Source organism: Mus musculus, chromosome 17 (assembly GCF_000001635.26).
Source record: "Mus musculus strain C57BL/6J chromosome 17, GRCm38.p6 C57BL/6J".
NCBI lineage: Eukaryota > Metazoa > Chordata > Mammalia > Rodentia > Muridae > Mus > Mus musculus.
This window is the reverse complement of record NC_000083.6, coordinates 73,362,634-73,384,030: the sequence shown is the minus strand read 5'-3', so window position 1 is coordinate 73,384,030 and position 21,397 is coordinate 73,362,634. Positions and strand designations below refer to the sequence as shown.

The 21,397-nt window shown below is 42.3% G+C and overlaps 1 protein-coding gene across 4 annotated transcripts in view; it reads left to right on the top strand.

Moving 5' to 3' along the window:
• Capn13 (calpain 13) overlaps positions 1-21,397 on the top strand; it is a 92,926-nt gene that overhangs the window by 15,351 nt on the left and 56,178 nt on the right. For 3 of the 4 annotated variants that reach the window (XR_001782085.2, NM_001033444.2, XM_006524535.2), the window contains exons 2-4: positions 981-1,208; positions 16,767-16,839; positions 17,990-18,105. Coding sequence is in view for 3 of the 4 variants with exons in the window: in NM_001033444.2 (NP_001028616.1) it covers positions 1,017-1,208; positions 16,767-16,839; positions 17,990-18,105 (381 nt within the window). In the remaining variant the exon portion in view is untranslated. Of the gene's footprint in view, positions 1-980; positions 1,209-16,766; positions 16,840-17,989; positions 18,106-21,397 lie in introns of those variants that run through there. The other variant, XM_017317548.2, reaches the window with a different exon arrangement.

Genomic DNA, 21,397 nt, shown 5'->3' with positions numbered 1-21,397 from the left:
GTAAAACAGCCCTGGGCTTTGTCAACCCTCTACTGTCTTCTCCACTAATGCTCCAACACTATCTCTCCCAAGGACAGATGCAGTGGCCTCCAACCTCCTCCAGTCTGCATGAATTCTCACCTTCATCTGGCCACCTACTTTATCTACAGATGCTATCAGAATACAGCATATATGCCAACACACACACACACACATGCATGTACATTCTTGCAGGTGATTGTCAAAACCTCAAACAAAGAAAACAAATGAAAAAAAACCCATATTTTGACTTTTGCCAATCTACTTTTCTAGCTATTTCCCCCACTACTTAACTATTCCAGCCCCAACTAAACCCCACTAAACCTTCCAAATTACTTCCTACTCTCCTACACCCTATGACTTCACAAGCCAGTTTCTGGGGCCCGTGTGCACTTGCTACCTCGGGCAGCTACAACCACTTAAAAAATTACCCAACATTTCTGCTGCTGGTAAATTCTCCCTTCAAGGCCTGATTCAAATGTCACCACCTATGGGAATGTCCTCCCAGACTGTCAGGAGAGTTATACCCCCTCCTCCTTACAGCCACGGGCTTTGTACACAGTTTTAATTGAGCAGTGTCTGTTGAATGATGGCTGGTTGTTGAAATGTCTAATTCATCTTCCTCAGTTGGTAATGAGCCCCTCGGGATAAAGATCATGATGTATTTATCTTTGGATTGCCGACATTCAGAAGAGTGCATGGCACAAGGTCAGTGCTCAATAAATGTTCATTAAATGGACAAATACCCTCAGAGTCTCTGGTGCACATGAGAACACACGGAGAAGCTAATTCAGTTCACCAAGCTGAACACGAACAAGAAATACGGATATTAACTTTTACTTGAGGCTTGCCCACCCAGGGGCTCTATATGTCAGGAATAGCAGAGATCTTAGTCTCAGATCTGATAGAAGTGGGAGGCATCGCAATGTTCTGGCACTCATCATTTTCCTTTCTCTCAACAGAAAGAAAGGACTTCAGACATCTTTCTAGAGCTAGTCATGGCACATGATGCAGAGACCTCCGTGGTCAAGTTCAAGAATCAGGACTTCAGGACCTTACGGGATCATTGCCTGAGCAGGGGTCAGCTGTTTATAGATGATACATTCCCTGCTGCGGCATCTTCCATAGGCGAGAAGCTACTCAGGGGGAAGCACCTTTCGAAACTGGAGTGGAAACGACCAACTTCAAAGGTGAGTGAGCCCCATCTAGGGGCACAGAAAGCTCTGCAAATCTGGAGGCTGTCCACCATGGCATCTCCTTGAGAAAAGACAGTGGTCCAGCCTCATACCCAGCAGGAAAGAAAAGATAAGATTCATCTAATTTCTCTGCTGCAGTCTTAACATCCAGTCCAAGAAATGGGAGAGCTCTGTGCTCAGAGGCAGAGCCTGAACCATGGCTTCTAACGCAGTTCTGATACTGACTGCAGCTAGATTAAAACATCTCAATCCTATGACTGGGAAAATGGCATGTCATGGTTATGGAGGCTGTGCTGGTTGGTCTCTAGGGTCTCTCCGCCTCCTTAATTGAACCTATCTATCAGTCTGTCGCCCTTTATTCTCTTCAGGTGTCAGTGTCTTTATGTTCCTTTCTTCTTACCCACCAGAATTTACTCAAAAGGAATATATCATGTCAGTCATTTATACTACAGGATGAATTTAAATAATTGCTCTGTCTCTCTCTCTTATAATCACATTCTTAGTTTTATAAAAGGCTTGGTCATCCATAAAAGGACTTCAGACATCACAGAAACCTGTGACTTCAGGGTGGGTCATGCAAGGTGCCATTTGAATTGCCCTGACCTCCGCACCTCGGAAAATGGCTATTAACGCTACCTTGCAGCAAGGTGAGCCCTGCTGGCTTCTAGAACTATCTCAGTTCTGAAGCATGAAGCTCGGTAGGGAACATTGCAGTGGACTGAAGTTTCCCATGGTCTCCTTGGGACTCTTATAAGTGTAAAGGAGCTATAGGGCAAATGCTTTGGGGTGCCCGATGCTTCCTTCCCATGCCTCCAGAGCTGCAAGCCCAGCCCAAAACAAGAAACTAGTACAAAGGCTAGCAAGAACAGTTCTCAGGCACTGCTTATGTGCTGAGTACGGAACTAGGCATATTGAGTAGCACCAGACTGGGTTGTACAGATGGTGATTTCTGGTGACGCCCTGGAAAGCATGGAGTATCTGTCTTGTCCAAAACTATGCAAATAATAATTTTAGTTACACACATGGGAAAAAGAACTCAAAATACCAAGCTCTGAAGGGAAAAGCTCTTGACTTAGCTGGGATAGTCATATCTCTAGAGAAGAAAAGGGACAAGGGAAACTAGGTAGGGTTTCAATGCTAGTTCAAGAGAGCTGGGTGCATTAATAAGTCTTGTGTGGTTGGTCCCATTGGCCCTTTGCAGTAGGTCCTCAGTCATGGCTCTCGTCTTTTGTCTTTACCACCTAAGGAGGTGAAAAAGTCTATTTAAAGAAATTCTGTTTTTTTTTTAATTAGGTATTTTCCTCATTTACATTTCCAATGCTATCCCAAAAGTCCCCCATAACCTCCCCCGCACTCCCCTACCCACCCACTCCCACTTTTTGCCCTGGCATTCCCCTGTACTGGGGCATATAAAGTTTGCAAGTCCAATGGGCATCTCTTTCTAGTGATGGCCGACTAGGCCATCTTCTGATACATATGCAGCTAGAGTCAAGAGCTCCCGGGTACTGGTTAGTTCATAATGTTGTTCCACCTATAGGGTTGCAGATCCCTTTAGCTCCTTGGGTATTTTCTCTACCTCCTCCATTGGGGGCCCTGTGATCCATCCAATAGCTGACTGTGAGCATCCACTTATGTGTTTGCTAGGCCCCGGCGTAGTCTCACTAGAGACAGCTATATCAGGGTCCTATCAGCACAATCTTGCTAGTGTATGCAATGGTGTCAGCGTTTGGAGGCTGATTATGGGATGGATCCCTGGATATGGCAGTCTCTAGATGGTCTATCCTTTTGTCTCAGCTCCAAACTTTGCCTCTGTAACTCCTTCCATGGGTGTTTTGTTCCCAATTCTAAGAAGTGGCACTTTCCCTCCTCTGTTATTTTGAAAGATGAGATTCATTTAGAAAATATTTTTGTTTCCCTCACAAAGGTGCTGAGTAGTCTATGTGAGTCCTTATTTTTAGTGTTGAGACATTTATAACACTCCTGTTCAGAAAGGGCTGAGAGTGTCTAATTATCTAATTCCATCAGAATCACAACCTGGGGAGCAAGGAGAAACTACAGCAAGTAGAAATAACTCATACAGACTCAGACCAGTAATCCAAAGTAAAGGCAGCTAGAAGCGATATTCATTTTTTCCCGTCATGCTTCACACCCTGGGACTTACCAATACTCTAGCCATTGTTCATTTCAGCATATATTCTCAAATATATTTTTTAATGTGTTCCTTTCCAAATTCAGCAATACTGGAGTTTGTATAATAGTTTCTAAAACCTTCCATGTCGCTTATCTTACTTGCAGCATTTATGATTTTTAATGTCATGGGAAAGAAAACAGGTTAGGACAGGTCATGAAGCTTGACTGAAGGGACATGGTTAGGGAGAGAAGGAGAGACAGACCCAGGAGGGAGATCAAGACTCCTAAGGCTACATGCTACACTTTTGCCCACACAAACTCTCCTGCCTAATAAGGCTTTTGTTAGAATTTAGAGAAATAAATAAATGCAGGCGTGAGTGGGGGACTGTCTACAGATGACCTGTTCAGGTTTCAAGCTCATGTGTACAAATGAGAAACCTTTTGTTGACTGATTTCCCACCTAGGCTAGCAAAGAGAAAACCTGGGTATATACTTCTTCACTACTGTGTTATCAGTGGCTACTGTAGCTTGCAGATGCAACTACACGGAAGGCCCTGCATGCAAGAGCCACAACTAACCTGGACCAGGCCTCAGAGTAAGGCCAAGACACACACAGTATTATGGTTTTAAACTCTTTGAAAGATTTTTTAAAACTATCACGAGGAACTATCATTAATCCAATTCTATCATATAAAATGGAGAAACAGAAGAATGGTCAGTCTGAAGTCACACAGCTAGACAATTGAATACCTAAATGTGTGACCTCACAATATATTGTCCCCTATAAGGTGTCATTGTGACCTTATCTTATGTGTTATATTCTTGGCTTTTGGTTGCCCAAGATAAATTGTGAAGATGTTCTATCATGTAACAGGTGACAGAAGGTACGAGCGTAATTATGCCAACATCTAATTGCTATTGAGCCAAAAAAAAAAAAAATCTGTGATGCTAACACATCAGAATTCTCTCAGAAAAATAAGGAAGGAAGTATATTGCCACCTGCCCAAAGAAAAGCCTAGTCACCATCTGGAAGGGCTGTGTGACAAGATGATGAGTCTAAGTGTTGCCGACTGAACATCAAATGTTCCCAGAGGCTTGGGTGCTGAATGCTTCATCTCTAGCTCACGGCAGTATTTTGGATGATTCTGGAAATGTTAGGGGGTAGGGCTTAGTAGGAGGAAGCAGGTCACTGAGGGACACGCCTTTGAAGTTTATACCTGGTCTCCAGTGCCTGGCTGTTCTCTGCTCCCTGTCCACCTCCTCCAACACCCTTGTCACTACATGACACTATACTAAGGGTACCGATAAACCAGCTTCCCAAACGGTGTTCCAGAGTAAACCCTTCCTCTTCTAAGTTGTCCCCAGGTATTTTAGCTGGTATTTCTTAGCATCTATAACTTTGTAATCAATACTTTGTAACAAATTTCTCCTTGTAAATTCATCAACAGGTTATATATAGATATATTAATATACTTAAGCATATATTGCCAATATGGATATTGATAAATCTTCAAGACTGTGTAATTACATTAGTGCTACATAGATATGCCGTGAAAAGGTAATGTTTTACTATTCACGTTCTTGTACACAAGACCAGTACTTTGTGTGGGAATTCATGAGAAGTCTTCAAAGAAAATACTGCGAGGCAAATGCTCTTATAGAGGGATGATAGCTCTAAAGATGGCGGAGAACAGTTACTTTCATGGTGCCACTTCTGGTAGCATGTTTCCCAAGATTTGCATTACATGGGTTTCCCACATTCCTCATTTAACAGAGAGTACCCAAACCTGACTTGGAGAAAGAGCCTAGACCTATGTCATTATGATTACTTAATTTAACAGTTACTTAGTTTGATGATTATTGGTGGCTTATGTATTATTCAGATTTTCCAAATACATAACAAAATTTATAACATATACTTATATTGTACATATCTATGTAGCACTAATGTAATTACACAGTCTTGAAGATTTATCAATATCCATATTGGCAATATATGCTTAAGTATATTAATATATCTATATATAACCTGTTGATGAATTTACAAGGAGAAATTTGTTACAAAGTATTGATTACAAAGTTATAGATGCTAAGTAATACCATGATATGCAGTCTTCCACCTAGAGACATAGGAAAGTTTTATGCCGGGGGTCTAAGAGCCAGGAAACCCATAAATGTGATTTCCCGTCTGGGACCAGGAGAAAATCATTTTGTAGTCTCAAGCTGGGAACAAATTCTTTCTCCCCTTTGTTATAGTCAGGCACTTGATGGATTTATCAGTTCGAATGTTCCCACCCACACTTGGAAGGTAGACTGATTTACTGAGTCCACCAATTCAAATATGAATATCACCCACCCCTTCTTTGACAGACACACCCAGAGAGAATATTTACTAGATAAATGACTCCCTGTGATACAGTTCAATTGTCACATATTAACTACTACAACTTCCTTCGGCATACCTAACATTTCTGAGCCTCGAAGATTCTGTCTGTCTCACAGAATCACATTCTTCAAGCTGGGAAAGACTGTAGCTACTAGGGTATTGGGAAGAGAAAAGAGACTCGCATGACAAACTGACCTGGAACATACCACTAAACTCCTCTGAGCCTGATTCCTTGCCGCTGATGGCCCTCAGAGTTACCACAGGATTCCTTTTGATCTTGAATGCTACCTCTGACTGACCTACTGATTCATAGGTGTGGAAGGCCAGGCTCCACAGTTTCAGGTCTACAAAGCTGCCAGCTGATTCTGAGTCACCATCGTGTGGTAGTTCAGCACAGATCTGTTCTAGGATCTTATCACAAGCGCTTCTCCCACTGCCCTGGCTGGCCAAGGCCACTTGTTAATCTGGGACTTTCCCAGGCCAGAGCTTGCTCTTTCTTGGCCATAGTTCTGTATGGGCCTTTTCTCTGGGAAGCCAGATGTACAGCATGAGGATCCTCACAGTGTCCTTTCTCACCCTCCCTTTCTCATTGAGGGTTAAAGTTCTCAGGCCCAGCAAAAGGCATGAGGGAGTTGTAGATACTGTGGCTACCTTTGATATTATCAGTCCCACTGTTTTCTAGGAAACGATATTAACTATTAATTTCAGGTCTATTCTGTCCCTAACTAGCTACTTTTCTATATTCTTTCCTTTCTTTTCTTTTCATCGACAAGACAGCCCAGCTATAAAGACATATCCCACATACAAGCAACAGCTGGGATAGCCCGGGCTCTAGTTGTTCAGGACCCACATGAAGGTCAAGCTGCACATCTGCTATATATGAATGGGGAGGCCTAGGTTCAGCTCCTGTATTTTCTTTAGTTGATAGTTCAGACTCTGAGAGCCCCAAGGGTCTAGGTTAGTTGAGTGTGTTGGTCTCCCCGTGGAGGTCCTATCCCCTTCAGGCCTACAATCCTTCCTCCCGTTCTTCAGTAAGAATCCCCAAGCTCCATCCACTGTTTGACTCTAAGTGTCTGTATCTGTCAGAGTCAGCTGCTGAATGGAGCCTCTCTGAGAGCATCATGCCCCTGTATGCAAGCATAGCAGAATAGCATTAATAGTGTTGGGAATTGGTGCTTGCTCATGGGATTGGTTTCAAGTTGGGACAGTTCTTAGCTGGCCATCCCTCGGCCTCTGCTCCATCCCCTGTGCCTGCATTACTTATAGACAGGATAAATTTTGGGTTGAAAGTTTTGTGGGTAGGTTGGTGTCTCTATCACTCCACTGGGATTCCTGCATGGTTACAGGAGGTGGCCTCTTCAGGGTCCATATTCCCAATGTAATGAATCACAGCTAAGATCACCCTCATTGATTCTTGGGCACCTTCTTTGCTCCAGGCCATGTCTCAGCCTGGAAATGCCCCCCACCACCTCACCCCTGAAGGATGAAGATTTCCATTTATTGTCATGGCCATCTAGCCATCTCTCATGTCCTTCCTCCCACATGATCCTGAATCTCGAATTTCCCTCCCCATTCCCCCTCCCTCCTAATTCCCTCTATTCATCTGCCTCTTATCACTATTTTATTCCTCCTTCTAAGTGAGATTCAAGTTTCCTTGCTTGGGCCTTCCTTCTTGTTTAGCTTCTTTGGGTCTGTGGAGTATTTTATAGCTAATATCTACTTATAAGTGAGTATATACCATATATGTCCTTTGGGGACTGGGTTATCTCACTCAATATGATACCCTCAAGTTCCATCCATTTGCCTGCAAAATTCATGATATCTTGGTTTTTAATAGCTGAATAGTATTCCATTGTGTAAATGTGCCACATTTTCTTTATCCATTCTTCAGTTGAGAGACATCTATGTTGTCTCCAGTTTCTGTCATGGCTATTGTAAACAGTTTTGTTTCCCTAATTTCTTTCTTGGCTCATTTATCATTTGTATAAAGGAGGGCTACTGATTTCTTTGAGTTAATTTTATACCCTGCCACTTTGCTGAAAATGTTTATTAGTTGTAGGAGGTCTCTGGTAAAATTTTTGGGGTCACATGTGTATACTATCATACACTCCACCAATAGCGATTCTTGAACTTCTCCTTTCCAATTTTCATCCCCTTGATCTCCTTTAGATATTTTATTGCTCTGGCTAGAACGTCAAGCACTATATTGAATAGATGGGGAGAGAATGGACAGCCTATTCTTGTCCCTGGTTTTAGTGGAAATGTTTTAAGTTTCTCTCCATTTGGATTGATGCTGACTATTGACTTACTAAATATTGGGTTTATTATGTTTAGATATGTGCCCTGCATCACGGATTTCTCTAGTACCTTTATCATGAAGGGGTGTTGGATTTTATCAAAGGCTTTTTCTGCATCTAATGAGATAATCATGTGATTGTTTTTCTTTCAGTTTGTTTATATGGTGAATTATGTTGACAGACTTTCATATACTGAACTATCCCTGAATCCCTGGGATGATGCCTACCTTATTTTGATGGATGTCTTTGATGTGTTCTTGGATTCAGTTTGCGAGTGTTGTATCAAGTATTTTTGCATCCATGTCCATAAGAGGAATTAGTCTGAAGTTTCTCTCTCTCTCTCTCTCTCTCTCTCTCTCTCTCTCTCTCTCTCTCTCTCTCTCTCTCTCTTTCTCTCTCTCTCTGTCTCTCTCTGTCTCTGTCTCTCTTGTTGAGTCTTTATGGGGTTTAACATAAAGTCTAACAGGGGGACTGTGCCTCATAGAATGAGTCTGGCAGTGTTCCTTCTGTTTCTGTTTTGTGGAATACTTTGAGGAATATTGGAATTAGCTCTTCTTTAAATGTTTGGCAAAATTCTGCACCAAAACCATCTGACCCTGGGCTTCTTCTATTCTTCTTTTTTTCTTTTTCTCTTTTCTTTTTTCTTTTTTTGATTGGGATGATTTTAATGACTGCTTCTATTTCTTTAGGGGTTATGGGGCTGTTTAGATAGTTTACTTGATCTTCTATTTCTGTAGGGTTTTGGGTCCTGCATCTGCTCTGCCACAGGGCACAGCGTCTTGGGGAGGCGGGAGTTTGACTGTGCTTACCCCTTGCCATGCTGGGCAGGTGCTGGGCTTTAGAGGAGTGCCAAGGCACCTCTCGGGGGTGGGAAAGCACAGTCTGAGTCTTGGGACAGCAAGAACTGTAGGGTGAGGGATGAGAATGGAATCTGGGCCTGTTGACTGGGTGGGGAGTGGGGAGGGAAGGCTCCAGCTGATCCCTGATGGTGGTTGTGGCTATGACTGTAGAGAGGCCTTCTACAGGAGATTAGACAGTGGCTCTGTAGGCAAAGGCCTTCTCCATGGCTCCCCCCAGCAGATCTGCATGAAGAGACAGTCTCTGGTTCCAAATCATTTATTGTCATGGTGCAAAATGGATGACTTCTTAGTGTGGGCCCGAGATTAAATACCTTTTTTCAGGGAGGAATGTCTGGGAAGGAAAGCTTTGCTAAGCCCTCCAGGCCTCTGGGTACATCATTAGAATAGTGCTGTCTTGAGTTTAGGTGACCACAGGTAACATCCTTTTCCTATTGTCTTGGTCTGAGATGTTAGGGATGCCTCATCTGCATGTGGTGGGCTTGGGAAGTTGCACTTATGTGACTAATGGTAACAAATCTATTGGGGAGAGGCGCTGCAGCTAGTGACAGGGCCCTGGTGCCTGGGAACAAGCAAAGCTTCTACCATCCCTTCAAGGTCTCTGGGGCTTCTGGCCTTAGCTCACCTGGGGACCAGGCTACCTCTCACAGTCCACTTCTCCAAATATTTCATTAAGATTTTCCAATTTTGTGGACTAGATTTTTGAAGTAAGACCTAATGATTGTTTGAACTTCTTCAGTGTCTTTTGGCTTGTCTCTCTTTTCATTATTGATTTTGTTTATTTGGATACTGTCTCTCAGTCTCTTGCTTAGTTAGGCTAAGGGTTGGTCTAACTTGTTGACTTTCGCAAAGAACCAGCTCTTGACTTTGTATTTGTATCTTGCTTCTTTGTATTGTTTTCTTCTTGCTTGCTTCTTTTGTACTTTTCTAGAGCTTTCAGGTGTACTTTCAAATTACTGATGTAAAACCTTTCTAATTTCTTTATGGATGCATTTGGAGCTATGAACTTTCTTCTTAAGACTACTTTCATTGTGTCTCATAAATTTGGGTATGTTGTGCCTTCATTTTCATTGAATTCTAGAAAGTCTTTAATTTCTTTCTTTATTTATTCCCTGAGATCATTAAGTAGAGAGTTGTTGAATTTCTAAGAGTGTGTAGCCTTTCCAGTGCTTCTGATATTGAAGTCCAGCTTCAATTAACAGTTCAGTCCATGGTGGTCTGGTAAGATACTAGGTGTTGTTTCAGTTTTCTTGTATCTGTTGAAGTTTGCTTTGTGACAGATTATATGGTCAAATTTTGGAGAAGGATCCATGAGGTGCTGAGAAGAAGGTATATTCTTTTGTGTTTGGGTGAAATATTTTATCCATATCTGTTAAGACCATTTGATTCATAATGTGTATTGGTTTCACTGTTTCTCTGTTTAGTTTTTGTCTGGATATCCATCAATTGGTGACAGTGGGGTTTTGAAGTCTCGCACTATTAATGTGTGGGGTTTGATGTGCAATTTAACAAGATTTAGCAATGTTTCTTTTACAAATGTGAGTGATTGTGGTTAGGGCATAGATGTTCAGAATTGAGTTACCATCTTGGTAGATTTTTCCTTTGATGAGTATGATGTGTCCTTCCCTGTCTCTTTTGATTAATTTTGGTTGAAAGTCTATTTTATTAGATAGTAAGATGGCTACTTCATCTTGCTTCCTGGCTCCATTTGCTTGGAAATTTTTTATCCAGTCCTTTACTCTGAGGTAATGTTGATCTTTGTTCCTGAGGTGTGTTTCTTGTATGCAGCAGAATGATGGATCCTGTTCTCTCATCCATTCTCTTAAATCTGTGTCTTTTTATTAGAGAATTGAGTCTATTGATGTTGAGAAACATTAATGACCAGTGAGTGTTATTTCCTGTTATTCTGATGTTAGCATGAGTGTATGAGTATGTGTGTGTGATTTTTTTGCTGGTATGGGATTACTTATTTTCCTATGTTTTCTTGGGTGCAGATATCCTTCCTTAGTTCGAGTTTTCCTTTTAGTATTTTTTTGTAGGGCCAGATTTGTGGATAGATAGCTTTTAGAGTCTCTGTTGAGAGATTAGGTGCCATTCTGGTGGTCTGCCTTTGTACATTAACTGGCCTTTTTTTCTCTTAGTATTCTTTCATTGTTCTATAGATTCTTTGTTTTGATTATTATGTGCCAGGAGGATTTTTTTCTGTTCCAGTCTAGTTGGATTCTATAAGCTCCTTGTATGTTTATAGGCATCTCTTTCTTTAGGCTGGAAAAGTTTTCTTCTATGATTTTTTTAAAAGTATATTTTTGGGCCTTGAAGCTGGGACTCTTCACCCTCTTCTCTTCCTATTACTCTTAGGTTAGGTTTTTTTTGTGGGACCCCAGATTTCCTGGATGTTTCTTGTCCGGAACTTTTTTAGATTTAGCATTTTCTTTGACCAATGTATCAATTTCTTCTGTTGTATCTTCTATGCCTGGAATTCTCTCTTCCATCTCCTGTGTCTGTCCATGATAGTGATGTTTGCATCTGTTGTTCCTGGTCTCATCCCTAGGTTTTCCATCTTCAGAAATTCCTCAGTTGGTGTTCTCATTGTTGCGTCGATTTCCAGTTTCAGGTCTTGCACAGTTTTATTTCCTTCCTTCATCTGTTTAATTATATTCTCCTGTATTGTTTAAGGAATTTACTTGTTTCCTCTTTAAAAACCTCTATCTGATTGTATTTTTCCTATATTTATTTAAGGGATTTATACATTTCCTCTTTAATGGCCTCTATCATCTGTATAAGATTGGATTGAAGGTCATTTTCTTGTGTTTTGGTTGTATTAGGATATCCAGGGCTTGCTGTAGTGGGGTAGCTGTGCTTTGGCGGTATCATGTTGCACTAGCACTTGTTGACTGTGTTCCTTTGAGGGCCTTTAGCCATATAGATGGCTTTGGCCCCTGGATGTTCTTGTTGTAGTCCATAGCGGGAGGGAGGTGAACCTCAATGGTCCTGGTGTGGCAGGTCTGTGATGGATATCCTTGGGCCATATGGTTCCAGACCTGCAGTTCTGGATGGTTCAGGAGCTTCAGGTCTGATGAAGGTAGACTGAGAGGTGGGAGGAGAATGGAGGTCTCCCTGGGATGGCAGGTTGCTTAGTGCAGCTTGGCTTGTCCCAGAGATGTCAGAGAGGAAGGAAGATGGGTGGGGGAGGGACGCTTGCCTGAATGGTTCAGGAGTCTGATGGTGGTGAAGAAGAGGCAGCAGGAGAATGGAGGTCCCCCTGGGATAACAGGCTGCTCTGGGTAGTTTGGCTTATCCCAGAGCTTCACTGGCTTCTTAATTGGCAGTACAGTTTTTGTTTTTTTTTAACACTGAAACTGTAGATTACACAAGACATGTTTATCCCCTGAAAGTGTGGGAGAATTCAGCAGGAAAAGTATATAGATGGGTATACTAGGATGATAGCCTTTGAAATCTTAAAAATATTGACCAAGGTTATTGATCCAGGGGGTATAATTTACTAATTTAAGCTATTTTGTCATTAATTTTTTTCAGAAAGTTATTAGTATTTTTAATTGATCGCCATAAAATTTCCGGCTGTGTTTTTATATTTCCAAAGGCCATTTTTATTTCTAATTTTATCTGAGTTTTCTTAGCATGTTTATCAAAGGTCAGTTCTATGTAAAGCCACTATTTTGAGCAGAACAATTTATCTACCTTATTATTCTTGCTGTATTTCTGGCTTATTTTATAACTTACAGGTTGCTTTCCTTATCACTTCCTTCCTCCCATTTCTGTCCCTTTCTTTCTATTATCTATGAATTGACTGCTTAATTTATGTTTGATTCTGTCTTGTTTAATAATGAATGCATCCGAGGCTATGGGTTTGTCTATGAGCATAGCCATTTTAATTTCACAGCTATCACACAGGAGAAAGAAATCAATAATTATTGAACAACACACCCTGTCAGATGCTATGTTAAGTGTTCCACATCCTTCCTCATTTGCAGAATGGAAGGACTCATCCTGCTTTTTGAGTCTGTGGGGATCCCGCAGGGACTAGTAGAGGGGTACCACAGCTAGTGCTGCACGGGTGTATTATAAATGGTGGTCATCACCCTGCTTCAGAGTCCGATTCTCCCAACTGTCCCTCCATTTTGTCATCATGTTGCCAATTGAGTTATAGCAATGAAGGAAGTTTTCAAGGTCTCCGGGTCACCTGAGGAGAAATGTCAAGGCAAGATTCCATATGCAATCTGTCTGCAGAAACCCTCCAGACACAACACTCTCCTGTGCAGGTCACGGGACCACAAGCAGCAGCAGAGGAGCAAAGCAGTGGATAAAGATGGGCCATGCTCCTGCCTGAAACCTATGTGGTCTCCACCTGCTCCAGGTACATGTGCACACACGTGTGAACGTATGTCTGTGGCATGTGCACATGGAAGCCAAAGGGCAACTTCAGATGTCACCCATCCTTAGCTACCATCCACCTTGACTTTTATAGTAAGGTCTTGCACTTTCAGCTGAAGTTTACCAAGTAGGCTAGGCTAGTTGGTGAGCAAGCCCCAGGGATCCTCCTGTGTCTGCCTCCCTGCTGCTGGGATTATGAGAAGGCTCCACCACATCTGGCTTTTTACCACATATACTTCATCTAGTTTTATTTATGTTTAGAGTATTTTTAATGTTTGAAAGTATAATACATCATCATTTCCTCTTTCTCTTTGCTCCATCTATCCCCTCCCATGCACCTCCCTTTCTTTTCTCTCAAATTCAAGGCTTTCTCCTTTGTTACATACATATACACACACATTCCTGAAATATCAATGCAACCTAATCGATCCTATAATATCACTTATAGATATATGATTTGGATCTTACCATTCAGTGTTGGATAAGCATTTGAGGGACTCTTCCTTGTAGAAGACTGTTTCTTCCACTCTCAGCATTCTTTGGCTGCCTGTAGTGTTTTGGAGACCTCATGACTCTTCCTCCTTCCATGTTAGCATGTCTACTGGTACCATTTTTGTTTAGTTCATGTTTAGGCATCCATACTGAAGAAATTTCATAGGTATAGCTTCTCTGGATTTCTAGGAGTTATAGTCTTACAGCAAACTTTCTGTTCTGGCAATTACAATCTTTCCATTCCCTTCTTCCCCCAGTGACGCCCAAGCCTTAGGTGTTGGGTTTGCCTTGTAGATATATCCCTTAGAACTGGGCACCATGTGATCTCTTGTTTTCTGCATTTTGATGAGTTGCGGTTTTCTTCAATGATCTCCATCTATTGCAAAGAAAAGTTTCTTTGATGAGGGGTGAGCACTATACTTATCTGTGACTATAAGGACAAATGTTTAGTTAGGTATTAGTGGGGCAATGGGGCTATGCACAGACAGCCTGGTATCCAGTCGAGTTGAGGTCTTGAACCCCGGTGGTACCCATGGGTGGTAATTTCCACCTACATGGGACAGAAGGTGTTCCTTCATGTCTCCTGGACCCCTGGCTCCTGTCAAAGTTACCGCCCCCACAGCCCCAGCAGGAGAAGCGTGTGGCTAGCAGTCACGTATGTCCCAAGCTTCTGGCCTTCTGGCTAGACTCCTCCTCACAGTTACCTAGCAACAGCAAAATAACACAGCCCATTATAAGAGGGTCTGCTTGGCCCCACCTCGCTCTCTTAAGCTTTTACTTTCCTTATTCTCTCTCTAAGCTTTTACCTCTCTCTCTCTAAGCCTTCACCTTTCATACTCTCTAGCTCCTTTTCTCTCTTTCCCTTCCCCTTTCTCTCCTCTTGGCCATGGTCAGCCTCTCTCTCTTTTTATCTTCTCTTTTCCCCCCTGCTTTCCTACAATTAAGCTCTGAAACTATAGACTGTCTTTGTTCCTCAAGGCCTACTGTGCTTGGAGATGGGATAGGCTTTCTTCTAGCAAGCCATGCCTAACCTCCCATTAGAAGGCCTTCCTACACTCCAGTCAAGGCCCGGACTAAAGACACTTGCCTGCGTGGGAAACACCCATGTCCCCCCTCTCCCTCTGCCTTCTTTCCTTATCTCCGGGGCCTAGTGTGACCTGGGACCCCTATTCTGTTCTCAGCTCCTCCGCCATATCCAGCATAGGATGCCGGAGACTGAGAACATGGTACAGGGGCTGCTCCTTGTCCACCCCCCTGCCATGTGGCGTCAGTAGCTTCACACAGCCAGATGCCCCTGGGCCCGTGGAAAGCGTCCAGCAGTCCTCCCACATCCACCCTCCCAGAGCACAGGAACTCTGGCTGGACGTGGACTCTCTCCCTCCCTGCTTTTCCCCTACACCCACGGCCCCTCAGGTATTGTGCTGGTTTAGTAAAGTAGTGGTTATAGGTTCTCCTCCAAGATCCATGACTTCATTATCCCCTGGCAATTGGCTAGGCTTGGGTACCAGGTATGCTCTTCTGTTGAGTAGGCCTTTAACATGAGGCCCTGGGACCAAACTCAGATCATCATGCATACTTGAAAGGCAAGTACTTTACTGCTGAGCTACATCCCCAGGCTTCCACCTTCTTTTTCTATTCCTGTGAGTGGAGCTTTAGTACTGAATGTTTTCAGTCAGATAGTAGTCCTCTTTTGAGACTTGTAATTCCTTTTCCTAGTAGAAGTGACAAGCATGGTCATTGAAGTGCCCCCACATGTTTTAAAAGGAACTCTGTAGCCAGTGTACAGGACCATGGACCCTCAGGGCAGTTTTTCTTGCTTGTGTGAATTAGAAAGCTTTCCAAGTATACCCTGTCCATGCTTATAATGGAGAGCCCCATAGGATAGCGCCTCCCCTGGCATCTGATGGGGTCAGTTCACTGTTGGCAAAACAAGTGAAGGCTGCCACTTGCTTGAGAAACAGATGCAAGCGGGTGCACCTTCACATATCCTTGGTCCTCATTGTTACTGGGAAGTATATGAAGAATTGAAGGGTTGTACATGGTGTAGGTCACTGTCCTTCCATGGCTGCTAAGACCCTGCTCTCTACAGACTTACATGTCAATGTGAAAGGGAACAAAAGCAGAACAATTACCAAATTATTCAAGTATATACAGTAGATGAAGAGCCACACTGGGAAGTCACAGAGCAAAACCCCTGGGTTCCTTGAAGGAGAAACAAATCCAGAAGAATGACAGGCCCTGGAGAAGGAGCCAAAGCTTTATTCTGGTGTGTCCTAGAAGTGCCCGAAGATCACACGTAGGAACTCTCATAATAATCCTATCTGCTGAGAGTCTTCCAAACTCATCCAGACACTGTCACACATTGACACTATAGTATTCCCCTTCAGTAGCCAGTGGTGTAGTGTGTGGGCTAGATGCCAAGGAAGGGTAGAGGTCTCCCAGACTCAGTCTGTGAGTAGGTGGGGGTGGGGTGGGCAAAGACCTGAGAAATTCAAAGCATGTGTCCTCTGTAGCACATGCGTGGTGTCTAGAGTTGGCAATGGCCAAGCTGATCTCTGAGGCAGGCTGTTTCCACAGAGAGAAGCTTTCCCTGGAAACACTGCCGTCCTGATATTTCTCAAAGTCTCATCTGATAAATGGATATCATTCACTTTTATTTGTTTATAACCTTCTAATAAAACACAGGCTTGTTGGGAGCAGACAGGCTGAGTACTTGATAGAAAGATCTTCAGACCTTATTTATGATGCTTCCTTGTGTGGTTTCTTTGTGCATTTATTGCCTGTCTTGTCAACTGTGTACCCACCCCCTTTGACGCCTGCTTTCCTGGGAACGATAAAACCTGGAGAACAAAGGAAAGTTTCCTAATTCATTTTTTAAGCACCTATTTAAGAATTAACCTCTATCCCTCAAGGGCAAATATCAACAAAATGATATTGTTGATACCACACTAATGCAAATAGGGACCGAGGCTTATGGCTTTTCCTTGTCTTTTGTAAGGATTTACCCTTCTACCCCCCTCACTTCATTCTGGAAGGTGCAAGCAGATTTGACATCCACCAAGGAATAGCAGGTAAGATTCCATAGTTCCCATCCCAGTGTTTTGCCTTGGTCGTCACATGGGAAATCATTGTCTTAAGCCAAGCTCAGGAATACCTATCCTGTATCTATCTCCTATCTATGTATACCTACCCTGTATACTGCTACCAGCCTGTAATCTGCCCATTTTAGGATTTCCCCTAACTGGAGAAAGGTGTCTGGGGGGTATCTTTGTGATTTCTGTGCTGAGCACAGTGGTTGGCATAAAAAAAAAAAGCATTCAGAAAATTGATGGCTTTGGCAGTGAAGGAGGGGCACTGAGAGGGAGAAATGGAGTATTTAGAAGAGCTCACACTGATACCGATGGAGAAGGCCAAGGCTACTCATCCCTCTAGGGGAAATAAAGTCAACTCCTGCATGGGCTAGAGAGTCCCCTGACAGAAACGAGCAGGACAAACATTAGCTAAGGAAAACACCAGTGTGTTTTCTGCAATTGTATAAAGTATCATAGCTGACTATGTTGAGTGATTTTTAAAAATTACAATGATGCCAGCCCTGGGAAATTCTAGGAAAAAGAATCAGAGAGCAAGTTGGACCCCTTAATTGCCAAAACCTGTCTGGGATTTCCCTAGCATTCCTCATCAGACCATACCCCACCCCTGCCCCCTAATACCTACACCACCAGCATTAGCACCTCTTTTCCATCTTGCTTGGAACTGGCTCAGTAAATCTTGTTCCCCAGTTTTTCTCCCTCGAGCCTATACTGGGCAAAAATTCAGTATAGGTTGACTATCCTTAGCCCAAATTTTAATGGGTGCAAACTCTGGAATGTTTTCAGTACTACACAAGAAGAAAATTATATACCTGATCTCACATGGGAAGTCACAGTCAAAACACGTGTGTGAAAAATAAGGCTTAAGAAAAATAAGTCTGAGTATATGAGGGAGATGTATGGGAAACACAAAGGAAATCACATTTAGATTTGGGTCTCATTCCCATATAGTTTATTATGTATGTGAAAATAATCCAAAATTTAAAATAATTTAAAAATGTCTGGTCTCAAAGATTTCAGATTGATGTTCACTCTGTACTCATAGGGAGATTTGATATACAGAACCCATAAAATTTAGGGGGTGGGGTTTCCAGGCACAATGAGCTGCTTCTTATAGTTTTATCCTTCCCAGGAGACTGCTGGTTCCTGGCAGCACTGGGCTCCCTGACCCAGAACCCGCAGTGTCTGCAGAAGATCCTGATGGACCAAAGCTATTCGCACCAGTATGCTGGGATTTTCCAGTTCCGGGTATGTATACCACAAGTGTACTCTCCTATGATGAGAAACTGATGGGTCGTGAATGGGCCTGGGAGCCTGAGATGAAGGTGACATCTGTCAGTCAGTATTCCTCCTCCTTTGGTTTGGTTTTTTGGTTTTTTGTTTGTTTTTGTTTGTTTGTTTGTTTGTTTGTTTGTTTGTTTTGGTTTTGTTTTGTTTTAATGGCCCAGTCACACCTAGAGAAGAGGAGAGCTAAGATGTTTGCATGGAAGTCAAACTGTTAGAAACAGGATGTAGAGGAGTCCCTTGGGCATGCTCTGTGGGTACATAACAGTTAGTGAAAGAATCACTGACCTAAAGGTGATGAGCACTGAGTTCTTGCCTTTGGTTCCTGTGCCACGCTGTGGTATTCATGACCGGGTTGGGAATCACAGCATCTGGGAGGAGAAGTTCTGCTTCGGTTTTTTTCATTCCTCTTTGCTCAAATACCTTGCTAATCTTTGCACATTTCTCTTCCATGGGGATTTTAAAACAATTTTGTCTAATTAAACAGAAAAGCCACTGTGATGTAGAATAGAACAGCATGTAATTTATGTATTCATTTGGAAAAATTACATTTTTATTGTTTTAATTATTCCTTTCCAGAAAAAAAGGTCTATCTTTCCATTTATTCAGGACTGATTTTATGCCTGCCCATAAAATGTTACAGTTACGTTTTCGTATTGGTGCTGTATTCTTCTTGCTAAATTTATGCTCAAATAGTTTACAACTGTGCGGCCAATGTGAAGTTCTTTTGGCTTTTCTTCCCCACTATCCAAGCAGATATTGCTGGGGGAAAAAAAGAGAGAAACAACCACCTCTTTCATAGTAAACTCTCTGAACACCTCACCGAATTCTCTCTCTTTTTTCTGTGATTGAATCTGGATTATTTTACTTACCTAATGATGTGATATTCAAGCAGGTGCAGTATTTTCTCCTCATTTTATGACCATAGTCATTATTTTTCTCTTTTGCTCTGTCACAGCCCTTGAATCAGAGTGACAGGAGTCAAACTCATACCTCCTATGGATTTTAGTAAGGGACTTTCCTGATGCTATCAGCTCTAGTTTGCTAAGAGTTTCCCTAGACTTTGTGTGCCTGTGCTATGTCTGAAGTTACTTTCTGTGTTATGTTATTTTTAAATCATGTTTGAGTTACACTATCTTTGTGATGCTACTACATTCTTGGTTATTTGAAATAGTTTGAGTAATGTTTGCTAATCAAACATTCAGCAAAGTAGAACAAAAGGGAAGCATACAGACAACAGACAGATCTTTCCAAAAAAAAAAAAATGACTTCTTTAACTCTTCTACAGCTATTAATTGGTTTGCATAACTTGTTTCTTTTGGACTTATTTATTTTTCAGCTTTATTTTTGAGATTACATAATTATAGAATTTCTCCTTTTCCTTTCCTCCCTCCAAACCCTCCCCTTGCTCTCTGTCAAACTCATGGCCTCTTTTGTTGAGTGTGTGTGTGTGTGTGTGTGTGTGTGTGTGTGTGTGTGTGTGTGAACCAGCTTTCAGAGTACCAGAAAGCACCATGCAAACTTCCAAAGGAGGGGGACAACCAACAGTCCTACCCAACTATGATGCCCATGAACCGTCACAATGACCAGCACCGCACAATAACCCTAAGGGGTGCAGTAGTGGCACACGCACCTTGGCAGTAACCAACAACTCCCTAATTGGACTTAGACCTGCTCAACAAGAGGAAAAGCATACCTGGTACCGGAAACCTAGCTAACTAATCAGTGCTAAGGAAGTCATTTGTCTTGGAGAAGAATATGCAACCACGACTTTGCTAAATCAGTGCGATTCCTAACAACAATCTAAACATTTGTCCTCATACCCACAGATAACTGGAGTGATTTATTACTTCTATAATTATTAAATATCACAATATGACTAAAGCTGCTCCTGGGAGTCTCTGATAGTTCATTTAATATCTTGTTAAGTATGGGCCAGTAAGATGTTTCTGCAGGTCAGAGTCAAGCAAGCCTGATGACCTATGTTCCAGACCCAGGACCTAACGGGCAGAAGGAGGAAACCTACTGCAGCAGAGTCCTCTGACCTGCATACATGTGCAGGCGCACATAGAGCCTCTTAGGTCTTTCTTTATGCTTTATCAACCTCACTTTCACTGATACCGGTATTCAGGGCTTATTGCTTGGCAACCTCTTCTGCCCTTGTTTGCTTTTTTTTACCTTGAGATTTTGTGTACTTAACTTCAGCAGAGAGAAGTAGTGCCTTGCATCATCTTCCCAAGTTACATGAGAGTATATCTGGTCTCAGTGAAGAGCATCTTACTATGATCTGGATTATTCTGTCGCATTGCTTTCCCTCAAAGTTCTCATTGTCCCTTTGACTTATAATTTCCATTGCTGTACAATAGCCAGTCAACTTTACATGTAACATGTGCTGTCAAACCCTAACTCTCTAATAGACTGACTCTCTCTCTCTCTCTCTCTCTCTCTCTCTCTCTCTCTCTCTCTCCCTCTCTCTCATTCAGAAATTTCTCTAGGATACATTCAGATGTGTATAATTCTAAAATTACTCTTAGGAAATGGAGAGTATGAACACATACTGTTCATACAGCAGATCGAGTTTAGTTCCTAGCATCCACATTGAATGGTTTCAACCATCCATAACTCCAGCTCCTGGGTAAATGATGTCATCTTTGGATTCACACACACATACACAGACATGCATATATACATATAATAAAAATTTAATATCTAAACTAAAAGGAATATTCTTGGGCTAGGGAGATAGCTCAATCATGGCAGTATGCACACACATAGACATATATAGACACACATATGTGCACATACACATATATGTATAATACATACATACTCTTTCCTGATGGTGAATAAGACATTCAGCCTATAGACCAGGCTCCTCCTTTAGCTACTTTTCACTCCATCATCGCTGTACCTCCTTTTTATTCATTTTCCCACTTCCCAAAATCCAACTAGACAATACTAGGTCTTCTGAAAGCCTCGCTAGTGATGTTGTGCTGATAGTGATCCAAAAACCACACTAAGAACAATGTAGAACAACCAGAACTGAACTGAGCACGGGCTCCTCATAAGACTGCCAGCATTGCTGGGTGGATAGACTAACCATGACACGCTCTGCCCTTCTAGGTAACAAAGAAAGCTGGAAAATTACCCCAGGAACTTTGGTTGGTATGATGACTCTGCCTCTACACTTATCATAAGTCTGGTGGCCGGTGTTTAGTCCCCCAAGACCCACAGAGTGAAAGGGGAAAGCTGTCTC